Source organism: Centruroides sculpturatus, unplaced genomic scaffold (assembly GCF_000671375.1).
Source record: "Centruroides sculpturatus isolate CEXI.00-Female unplaced genomic scaffold, Cexi_2.0 scaffold900, whole genome shotgun sequence".
In the NCBI taxonomy this organism is placed as follows: Eukaryota; Metazoa; Arthropoda; class Arachnida; order Scorpiones; family Buthidae; genus Centruroides; species Centruroides sculpturatus.
In genome coordinates, this window is record NW_019385286.1 from 71,767 (window position 1) to 83,589 (window position 11,823).

Genomic DNA, 11,823 nt, shown 5'->3' on the forward strand with positions numbered 1-11,823 from the left:
AAACGCGAGGCCCTTCGGACCGCGAGGCATAGGCGGTGGCCCACGTCGTCCATGCCTTACGCCGCCCTTGGTCATAGAAATGATGTAATTTGAATATAAATTATTTATAAATACGTATATCTAGTTATATTTTTATTACTACGTAAAATATATTTAAGAGTTTACAACCACTGTTCTGGGTGAGACGTTGTTGAAACAAAAAAAGTTATGTATTCCATCACGTATGTAATCAGTGTCGTAATTCACCAAGTGCAAATCAGCAAATTCGTAAAATTTTTGTTTATTTTGAGCAATCCGGATAATCGAAAATCCGGATAATGGAGGTACTACTGTACCTTCAAAATAATTCAATCTATCCCAGGATTTCCTGGAAAACAGTTCACTTTTTACCTGAAATCCTGGGACAAGCAAAAGACCGGGAAATGAGAAACCCTATTTCAAAGTGGTCGGAATTTACAAATATCTGATACTTTTCTACCCAAATTACTGTTACGTCATTCCCAATACTTTATGCAGTAAGTACTGTACATCTGTTTGGTATTAATATTTAAATTGGATAGTAACATAGCATATAATTATTATATTAGTGGTAATAGAGTATAAATAAAGCTTTAGCCATGCCCACCGTAGTTTGAATGCCGTTGTCTCACATGATGTTTACGATGACTTTACTAAACGGCCTTCCTATCACTATAATTTTTACAATTTCGCTTTCCACCATGGAAAAAGTAAAAAATTTTCTGCTTTGCATTCTGTCAGCTTCGATGGCAAAGTGATGTTATTCTTTTGTCGTTTGTTATTGCATGCGAGTACTAAGCTTTACCTCTGGACGAATTGCTGACGTGTTACTTGGATGAATTTCGGCAAATGAAACCTTTCTTTTGTCATGTTGTTTCGTATTCGGATGGAATTTTTGTCTATTTTCTCATACTTTCGTGTTATACAATTAGCACGTCCTGTATTATCATAGGTCGTGGTAACGCTTCATTATATTTGTAGTCATATTTGCTTTATTTTTAATCCGCGTCTAAAAATACCACTGCCTAATTATTTTCTGCCTCCTGGCCATTTGCCGGGAGATGTCTTTATTACAGAAAGTGAGTTGTTTTTCAGACTAACTGCAGATTCTTGTTTTTTCAAGGCCCGTTTCTGCCTACGCTCTGTTTTTCCGGGACAGGCAAGCAGCCATCAAAGGTCAGAATCCCAACGCTACCTTTGGAGAGGTGTCCAAGATCGTGGCCTCGCTGTGGGACAGTTTGGATGCTGACCACAAAAATGTAAGTTTTTCCTCTGCATTCTTCTATTTGAGCACATTTGTTCCACTAAGACTGCCAACCCATTCCTTCTTAAGAAAAAAAATTGCCAGTCATCAGCAAATTATTAATTTCTGTTAATGCTTTACTCTATTTAATAACTTTTAAGTGGAAAATGAAATAATTTGGGAGATAAAATAGTTATAGAATATAGAAATTGTGTCATTGATTTACAGTCGACCCCCCCATAACACGGGTTCCTACAGTTTGGATTCCTATATCATGGCAAAAAAATTGCGACAGTATTCGTACAAACATGCTAAAAATACTCCTATAATTTGGTAAAACGTCATTGCCAACTCGTGTCACGACAGGATTGCACAAACCGTTGAGTTTAAACGAGCAGCGGACCTACTAAAAACCATTTATTAATTAACGTCCATAAAATTTATATTTATATTAATGATGTCTCTAAAGTTCAGCGAATTTTTCACAAAAAAAAATAATTTATCAGGAAGTACGCGAGTGCCATTTGATGACAATCTCCACGACAAAAACAAGCTTAAGTAACGGCGTAGTCGAACGGCGCGCACTCGGTAAGTAATCCTACGATTTTTTGTTTATAGCAGAGTTTATATGGATTATTCCCAAAAAATTATACATATTTTGGAAATGTTGAGTCAAATTAGTCTAAAATCAATTAATTTTATGGAAGAAACCTTTCAAACAGCCGTAGTCCGTAAACTGCATACATGCCGGGCTGTGATTAGCTGGACTCCTAGAAGCTGGATTCATAAAGCTTGGAACGTATCTACCATGTTATAGGGGGGTCGACTGTAAATACTTTATTATTATTGTTAATATTGGTGTACATTTACATTTAGACTCATTTCGGCAATCGTTTCATACAGTATTAGGTTTAAAGTATGGAATTTCCCTATGATGGGCAGTAATCATTTATTCCTGGTGTTTCCAGACATTCAAACAAAATTGTAATAATAAAACCAGTCAATGCATTCAAACAGAACAAAATATTGATAATTGAAAATTAAGTAGACATATTTTAAAGTTTATCTTTTTTTTTTTTTTTTTTTTTTCAATTGAAAATGGTCTTGGGTTGTATTGTCTTTATGCAAACAATGCACAATTTTTATGCAAAATATTTTCATTAAACAGAATGTGTTGCTCATCTTTTCAGTTGGGGCCACTTAACACCCATCGTCATCTGGGGGAACTTTCCAAGGAAGGTTTTCTTTTCAGGAGAAATTATTGTCTTCATGCGATGGGCACCATTAAGCTCTGTGCCTTTTGACCCCAAAAAGTGATTGAAAAAATTCGAGAGCCATTATATTTCAGAAATGAATCGATGGTATTAAGTACCAAGTCCATGGTGCCACGTAGAGGGTGGTGATAGTGAGTACCGGGCATAGAGATGATTTTCCAGTTAGTGATTCTTTTGGTTTTGAATAAAGTCAATAATCAATGAAAAGGCCTCCCTGGTGCGGCGCACGGAATATACAAATACAGTCAAATCTCTGAATGTTGTTCATATTTGTATCTAAAAGTTGTTTGAAAACTGAAATAAATTTTTTCATAAGAAACAATATAAAATGGATTAATCCATTTCTGACACTGAAGCAAAGTATTTCTTTATCCCTTTAGCTGTGTTTCATGCATAAAAACACAATGTATTATAATATTTATTAATACAGTGTAATAATAAAAGTTTATTAATATAGATTATGTATATATTTAATTTAAGCATATTAAAACAACAAATTCTTGGAGACCATTTACATTTTGTTAGTCAATTAATACAGATTTTGGGCTGCAATTTGAAAAAATTGTAGACTTATAAATTTTCACTATTGTTTGTCTGTCCATTCATCTTTCCTTAATCTGAAGTACAGAGTCAGATAGATGAAATTCAAGACCAGATATGGGAAGCTTAGGGGCAGGAGGCTCCAATTATATGTGAACTTTTGGTTCAAACCAAAAGTTCACATATAATATTCTTAAGAATCTTAACTTTCGACTTACATTCTTCAAAGGTTTCATTATCTTTTCTGTTTCTAAAACATTGTATTTTTTTTTACTAGTTTTCCGCTTATCATTCTCTTAAAAAATCTTTTCTCTTTTTCAGTCGAGAGACTTGAAAAATTGTCTTTTAGTTGTTGAGATACAACTTCACTATACACCAGCTTTTTCTTTATGGTTTCTGTATCACTTACAGTTAGTGAATCTACTAGTGCATTCACTTTGGTATTTGGTGTGTGCACTGGAGATTGTTTTGTTATTTGTTGTAGGCATTTTTTGTAACATTGCATTTGTAATATTGTACTTTAGTCTTAAGTTTAACTATTTCAGCCACCTGTGTTTTGATTATCAAGTTTCTTGCCTTCCTCGCACGAATAGACTTCTGCTGTGCTGCTCGTGCGCCTGTTAGTATCTTCATTCCGAGGAGGTGGTAGTAGCAGTGGGTCTTCATTATCCGAACTATGAAGGGTTACGGAGACATTAGTTATGACTTGAAGTGCTAAACGACGTCTACAATTCTTCGCTTTTTCTCTCCACAATTTTCTAGCTTTTTGCTGTTCTGGGGGGTCATTTGGTTCACAGTCTTAACAATTTCTTTTTCTTTCTTCTCTTGATACTTTTCATGTTCTTTAACTTTTTGTTGTGCATATTTGACGGGGTCATTTTTTTATGCATTGGGACCTTAATCTTTCCGCTACATGTTTTTTTTCTAGGCATTCTTCACATTCATTTTTATTCTTGCTACCATATTCCGTAAAAGACGTATTATATTAGGGTGGGTCAAATGAAAATGGAACAGTAGCCATTATTTATTTTCAAATGTAATCACCAAAATTACATAAGCACTTGTCCCACTGTTGCACCAAGCAGTGAATACCTTGTTCGTAGAAAAAGTTTGGCTGAGATTGAAACCAGTTTTGAACGGTGTCCGTGACTTCGCTGTTCGATTGAAATCATCGACTCTCCACCGAAACTTCGCAAGCATGCTTAGTGTGAGAGTGGCCGTATGTGGCCGTGCATTGTTGTGGAGCAAAAGCACTCCAGAGGACAATGAATGTGTGTTCTCCAGTGTATGGAGAACACACATTCTAACACCCTCTGCTGCTAAAAAATGAATAACACCATGTTGCTCTTCTTTAGTCGCAAACATGATGCAGACTGATTGCCTGCCGGATGACACTCCAGACCGACCGCCAGCTCATACCATGTGGTTGCATGTGCTTACCAAGAGTGAGTCCATTTTTCAATAGGGTTTCTCCTCTTTCACCTCCCGCTCTACATCTACACACAGTTTTGTTACACTCACATACACATACACCGAATTATGACCACTGTTCTGTTTTCATTTGATTTACCCTTATACTATAATTAAATGTGTGAGATAGGCTAAGAGAATAAAAATGTATATTGATTAAATTACGTAACGACAGTTCATGTGTTATCGATAAAAATATTCTGATCTGACATTTTTATATCTCCCCTGGACATAAAATCTTTCCCCAGGAATCTTAAGAGACGGGAGATAAGTTTTCGTTAGAAAACAGAAATAATCGTAACAGTATTTATCGTATGTAATTAACAAAGAAATATGAGAATTTATGCACAAATAACAGTAAATATACAAATAAAATGAAGTCTTTAGGCAAATAATCACAAATAAAACTTACCAGTGGAGAGATCACATTCACTCGTTCACAACCGTACTCACAGAGTGACATTACCGAAATGACTGATGAAATGGCTGCTCAGCTAGCTTGTGCGATGCTTGCTGCTAACTTCACATCCAATGAAATGTGCTCAAGGTCACAACTTCTTGCGACAAAGTAAACAAACGCCATTTTTTAAGGAATACAAAAAGCCAGGGGACGAGATGCAAAATATGTGGGACAAATGTAGGCGTAAATATTTTTTATGAAAAAGAAATATTACATAATTTTACTTGTTAGATTATAATAATTTACTTATCCTATTTTTTTAAAATGAATGATTTTGATATTTTATTAGATTTCTATGTTTTTAAAATACTGATACACGAACAGAATCAGTTAGGGGACAGACCAGGGGAGATATGTTTTTCGTGTTTGAGGTACTATTGTGACTAAATTAAGTACATTTAAGTAATGAATTTATGTGACCATAAAGACAATGGTGAGTTTTGAAAGATGCTAATGTTATTTTGAACAAATTTTCGAAAAAAAATGTGATTTTTTTATAATGAACGTCAAAAGTACCTCTTAACTTAGAATGACTCTTTTACTATAAAATATTTGGTCAAACCTGTCTTACAAATTAGTTGGATGCACTGAAATGCCAAGAGTTATGCTGTATTTATGGCTGACTACTTTTATGTTGACAATGCAAGACCAGAGTTGCTCCCGCTCTCAGCTACAGCGTTAAGGCCTTCTTGCCTCAAGTGGAAATCTAAAACAAAAACTTGTTTAAAAAATTTTAGGTCCCGGTAGAATGACTAAGTACAGAAATATTCAAACTGGTCATTTTGCATGGGCACAATGAATAAATAGTCAGAGTTGAATTATGGCTTTGATGGACCTGGCTAATAATAAACTCTCGTGCTTTTTGTCGAAAATTTTAAAAAGTTTTGCAGGGAAGTTTCTGTATTAGGCGATCAATGCTGCTATTAAATTTTGGTGATTGAAGGTCAAGGGAATGGGGAGATAGAGAGGGTCATTAAGTCCGACCCTACCTCAGTCTTGAGATAGGGTCAGACTTAATGACAATTTCACTCCTTATTACTACATTTACAATTCTTATTATAAAACCCATTCCTACTCTCAAAAATAGGCTTTTTGTCATTTTACAATAATTAAAAATAAATCTTTTAATAAAATATTGTAATGGGTGGTGCCACACATGCAGTTTTAAATGTTGCTGGGACAGTTAAGCAATTTCTTGTGGGATTTTTTTTTATTTAGTAGCTTAATGGTAACTTTATTGCTCTAAATTAAATATTGAGTCATAATTTTTTGTTTCTGTTTTTTCCTTTTGATAAAGCAGAAACTCTTGACATTTGAGTTTTAAATTATATGGAGGTGAATTTTGCAGAAAAGATTCCGTAAATTGAGAGGAGTGAGAGTGTAATTGCGTTCAACTGAATATTCCTAACTTTGAATAATTACGGGAAAATTGAGAGATTTTAGAATTCTATGCTTTTCTATGAACTGAGTTATTTAAAAATAAGGCAGTAAATGATTTAATTATATTATTTACATGAAGACTGAATAACTTTCATTGGTGATCTTTTCTTGGATCAGCTGACAATAAATCTTGTATGGAATATTGTTAATGAATTCCTTTGCAAAGCTCAGATGTGTCAGGTAGTTGTCAATGCTTTGGTGTAGAATTCTGTGATTTTTGTTTGCCAGATCAGAGTGGAAGTCACTGACATTATCTTTGGTGTTTTGGAAAGCCAATGGTTGTGCAGAATGTCGAACGGATCAGACAATGGCAAACTTCAAAATTGCCAAAAGGACTCATTTCTTTTGGACAGTTTTTAAATTTGCTGTAAAATTGTATTGATTGATGATTTCTAAATGAATTGGCCATGTTTGCATTGCTTGGCTGACCAAATATGACTGTTGATTTGAGTGTTGGTTTGTAAACTTGATTGCCAGCACACTTATTGTATAGTGGCTGATGTTTATATAATGATTAAAACTCCTACAAAACATGTATCCTTATTGGAGGAAGACAAAAAGAATGATCAGACAGAAGTTGTTTTCTAATGATTTGTCGATAACGATGATGATGATGATAGAAATTAATGTAATTGAAAATTTTAACAACGTTTCTCTACGGACAATTTTTGTTATTAAACTTTTCTGTTTAGAATTTTTAACCTTGTATTTTATAAAGCTTGTTAAGTTCAGTTTATAAAGTTCTAGTAAAGTTTGTTCTAAAGACATGGAGTTTATTTACCTTTAGAACAAATTTGGCTGGATAAGTAATGGTAAGTCAAGTTATGGCTTGTAATAAATCTGGAATGTAATGGTTAAATTTGTAAAGTATACTGTTTAAGTTATTGGTGTCTATCTGTATATGCAATAATAAATTTTATAGATATATTTTAGAAATACATTTTTAAGAATATGTTATAATTTTTCAGGTATATAAAAAGAAAACTGAAGCTGCCAAAAAAGAATATTTGAAAGCATTGGCTGCCTATCGTGCCAGTTTGGTGTCAAAGGTAATCCAGTATAACATTTTGAAATTCATTTACAGGAAATCTTCATTAGTTTGAAATTTAGGGGACAAACTATTTGCAACTTTGAAGTATCAATGCAACTATTATAGCTAAATGCCATGTAACTGATATAATTTATTAAGGATATGGAATATGGATAGTTATACAGCACTCTGTTTTTGTTAATTAATAACAACAACATAAATGTGAAGGTAAACAGCACATGTCCGGTGAGAACCTCGCAGGTTGGCAGATAGGTTTTATAAAAAGTAAAGACAATTCCTCAAAATGTAGCCCAACTTATTTTAAAGTAGCCCAAAAAGTAGTAAGACGCCCAAACATAGTAGCCTAGAGCCCTTCAAATATCTCAATTTGCTACTAGTAGCTCATTGTCACTATCCTGAAAACCAGTCATATTTTATGAGATAAGAGAAAAAGGATATTTTGTGGTCAAGACAACACTTGAAAATGTATTACTGTAAAAGCAAAGCCATATTGACCAGATTAGAGTTATTCTTTGTTCATTGTTCTCTTATAGCATGGAGGCATTTCCATTTAAACAAACCAGTTAACATATGCATATCATAGTTTGGATATAATTTTCACTTTGAATTTTGAAGTAGTCATATTTCAAACTAATCAAATTTTTTAACATGTAAATTTCTATATCCCCAGTCAGGACAAAAGTATGTTTATGAACTAACGTGATTTTGAATAATCCGAGTTCAAATTAACAAGGGTTTCCTGTATAAACTATTTTAGTATAAAATATAATATCTAATAATAATAAAATAAAGGTTTTTTGTAAATTGTTAAAATACTTTTATCAGTTCATGAAATTTTAAAGTATTAAAACTATTCTAATCATTTGTGTGCATTAGAAAATATTAACGATACAAATGATATAGTTGTAAATCAGTGTTATTTTTACTAACAAAAAAATAAAATCTTTAAGACTGCTTTTCATTAATGAAGAAACATTTTATGTATTTCATTTGTTCCCTTCCAAAAAAAATTGCAAGTGGTAAAGATGTATCTCACTCTATCTCCCTGGCTTCATATGAGTTCATGACAGGCACATTCTTTTCCCTGTATGCCAGATTTATGGATACAATTTATGGGTATATAAATTTGGCATACAGGAACATGAGTTATAATGGTATTAATGTAAATTGTAAATGCTCTCTCAGATGAAACAAATCTAGAAGTTTACTTTAATAGAAATACATCTTGGTTCATATTCAGCTATTGGGTTGTTCAGAAAGTAATTTTGTTTTTTTACCACCAGAGGAATTAGTTGTATTTTTACCTGCCAATTTCATTCTAAATCATATTATTGTTATATATTTTGACAGGTGGTAGGTATTTCAAGGCTTATTTGTAAAAGAAATTTTGAGTTTTTGCAAATTTTATTTTTTTTTTGTCCCATCAAATATGGAAAATTGAAAAGTAGCATTTTCAGTATATTTTGCTTTTTTTTTATTACCAAAAATGTAAGAATGCTGTTTAAGCCAGAAGAAAATTATGTAACATGTATGGAGATGTGTTGACAGAACAACAAAGCCAAAACTGGTTCTCAAAATTTCTTTCCAACAGTTTTGATTTTGAAAATGCACTGTGTTTTGGAAGGTCAGTTGAAGCCAATGAAGACAAAATAAAGGTATTGATTGAATCAAACTTCCGAATAACAACACGAGAAATTGCTATGAGATTAAATTTGTTAAATTCAACTGTTTATGATCAGTTGAAACAACTTAGTTTCGTTTCAAAGCTTGATATATGGGTTCCATAAGAAAACATTCTTAAAGAAAGAGATTTGCTTTGTCACATTGACATCTGTGATTTGCTTCTCAAACATCAAGAAAATGACCCATTTTTGAAATGAATCGTAACTGGTTATAAAAAATAGATTGTTTATAACAATGACAAACATAAGTGATGACTGAGTAGAAGAGATGAGCTGGCTCAAAGCACTTCAAAAGCCGATATTTATCAAAAGAAAGTGATGCTCTCTGTTTGGTGGGATTTTAAGGGAATTGTTTTATTCAATGATCTATCAGACAATTCCACAATTGATTCAGAAGTATACTGCCATCAACTGGATGAATTGAGTGATACCATCAAACAGAAAAAGTGTAATGTTTCACCATGATGATGCCAGACCTCACACAAGTTTGGTAACTGTCAGAAGCTGTTACAGCTTGGATGGAATGAGCTACCACACCCACCATATTTGCCAGATCTAACATCCTCAGATTATTACTTGTTCTGGTCTTTACAAAATTTTTTAAATGGTAAAACATTTACTTCAAATGAGGATATCAAAAATCACTTGGATCAGTTTTTTGTAAGCAAAGATCAGAACTTTTATGAGCATGGAATCATGCTACTACCAAAAATATGGTAAAAGGTATTGGACCAAAATGGTCAATATATAATTAAATAAAATATTCATATACAGTCGATTCCATTTAATTGGGACATGTTGGGACTAATCCATTTTGGCCCAATTAAGCAGCTGCCCCAATTAAACAAACTAATAATAAATTCTAAAATAATATATATGAAATATATAGGTAAATAAGTAAGTAGGTAAAAAATAATAATTAGGTATCTATTTTAATGCTTTATTAAACCAAAATACAGAAAATATTTGTACTATAAATTTGCCAGACTCACAATGATAGGTAACTGATTTGCATTATGCTAGTGTTGCCAAATACAGTATTAGTAGTGACTTACACAAGAGTTGACCATTTAATTCGTTCCTGATCAAATGATTTTTCCTTTCTCCTTTTTTAGTTAGAACACATTCCAACTAGTCCAAAAGTCACTGTACAGTCTTCCTTTGAGCACAATTTCCTTTACTTGGAGAATGGCCACTTCAACGGAAGCATCCATAGAATCTGCCAGCTCCGGATGCTGGTCTCAACAATAAGATGGCTGATGTCCTAATCTAGAATTAATTATGCACACAATACCTTCCAAGGGAACTCTAGCTATCTTCCAACTCAGTCAAGAGACCTTAAAAAAATTGTCCTTTGCTTTTAAAGGGATCGTCTGGTCCAATCCAGAGTAGGGTCAGTAGCTCACATTCGGGTCCATCTCAGAAGGATGCCCTTGTGATATGTCCCACTATGCTGACTCCCTCTGGAAAAACTGAACTGCCTGAGGGAAAGACAAAATTGCTTTGTCTCTGCCAATTGTCAGGCCTACATGACATTAGTCTACATATTTTCAGAAGATCCCTAAAATATATCAAAAATTGCTAAATTCCTTTTCTGCTACTGTCCCAATTAAGCGAAAAGTTGTTTCAATTAAGTGATTAAATTATGTATTAATTTATTAGTTTGGTTTCTGTTCTTTGAGATTTGGCCCAATAAAGCAGCTGCCCTGATTAACTGGTGGCCTAATTAAACGGAATCGCCTGTATTATCAGAAAATTTTTTTTGTGGGAAAAAACTAACTAACTTTCTGAACAACCCTATATAATATATATATATGACCAGTGGGAGTCTTGTTTGCCATGCAAAGCCATGTGGAAGGGAATGCAGATTCCAGGCTGCTGGACAAAGCAATGATCGGTTTGTCAGTCCAAATAAATTAATAATTGCCAGGAAGCAGCGGGTTTCTGGGTCAGGGGACAGATTTTTACTTCGCCAACACCTCTTCTTTGCTGGGTTTGGAAATCGACCACTTATCTGGATTTCTACTGAAGTCTACAACTTTTTCTCATAAGAAAAATTTTAATTTTAAAAGTCTGTACTTATAAATATGATTTTAATGTGGCTACTTTCCTTTGCCTCGTGCTAGGCTTCTAATTTTAAATCCTTATCGAAATAGGGACAATTCTGTAAAAGGGAATAATATTGCAAGGGATTAACATCGGGAAATCTTCTTACACCTAAAGCCTAGTACTAACATGCAGAAACATTTGGTTTGGTCTTCTTTCAGTGTTGCGTGTGGAAATTACCATACGAACAAAATGCATGTTGCCAGCCAATTGTAAGTATAAATGGCCACTGCAGTAATATAATGTGAGCAGTGCGCCGGTGATTGCTTTGTTATGTTGACTAAACTTTCTAAGTTTCTTCATGATCTCATTGCAAATAAAGTGAAGAATTTGGATAAGAAAAATATTTCGAAATAGGATTTCTCAATTGGGATCCCAGTTGTTTTTTTAACCAGGGAAATCCTGCAAATTTCTTAAAAGTTCACTTTTTTCTTATTTTATGTTAAGGTTGAGGAAATTTTGCAAATAGAAAGTATAATTAACTCATAAACTGTCAGAATACATTTGTATTTATTAATTTTAAACCTACTTATTAGTTT

General features: G+C 33.3%; 1 protein-coding gene across 1 annotated transcript in view; it reads left to right on the forward strand.

Annotated features, from left to right (window-relative positions):
* The window catches only part of LOC111637198 (TOX high mobility group box family member 4-like), a 46,768-nt gene that overhangs the window by 15,340 nt on the left and 19,605 nt on the right, over positions 1-11,823 (forward strand). The window contains exons 2-3 of the mRNA XM_023382628.1: positions 1,125-1,277; positions 7,414-7,494. Of these exons, the coding sequence (XP_023238396.1) occupies positions 1,125-1,277; positions 7,414-7,494 (234 nt within the window). The remainder of the gene's footprint in view (positions 1-1,124; positions 1,278-7,413; positions 7,495-11,823) is intronic.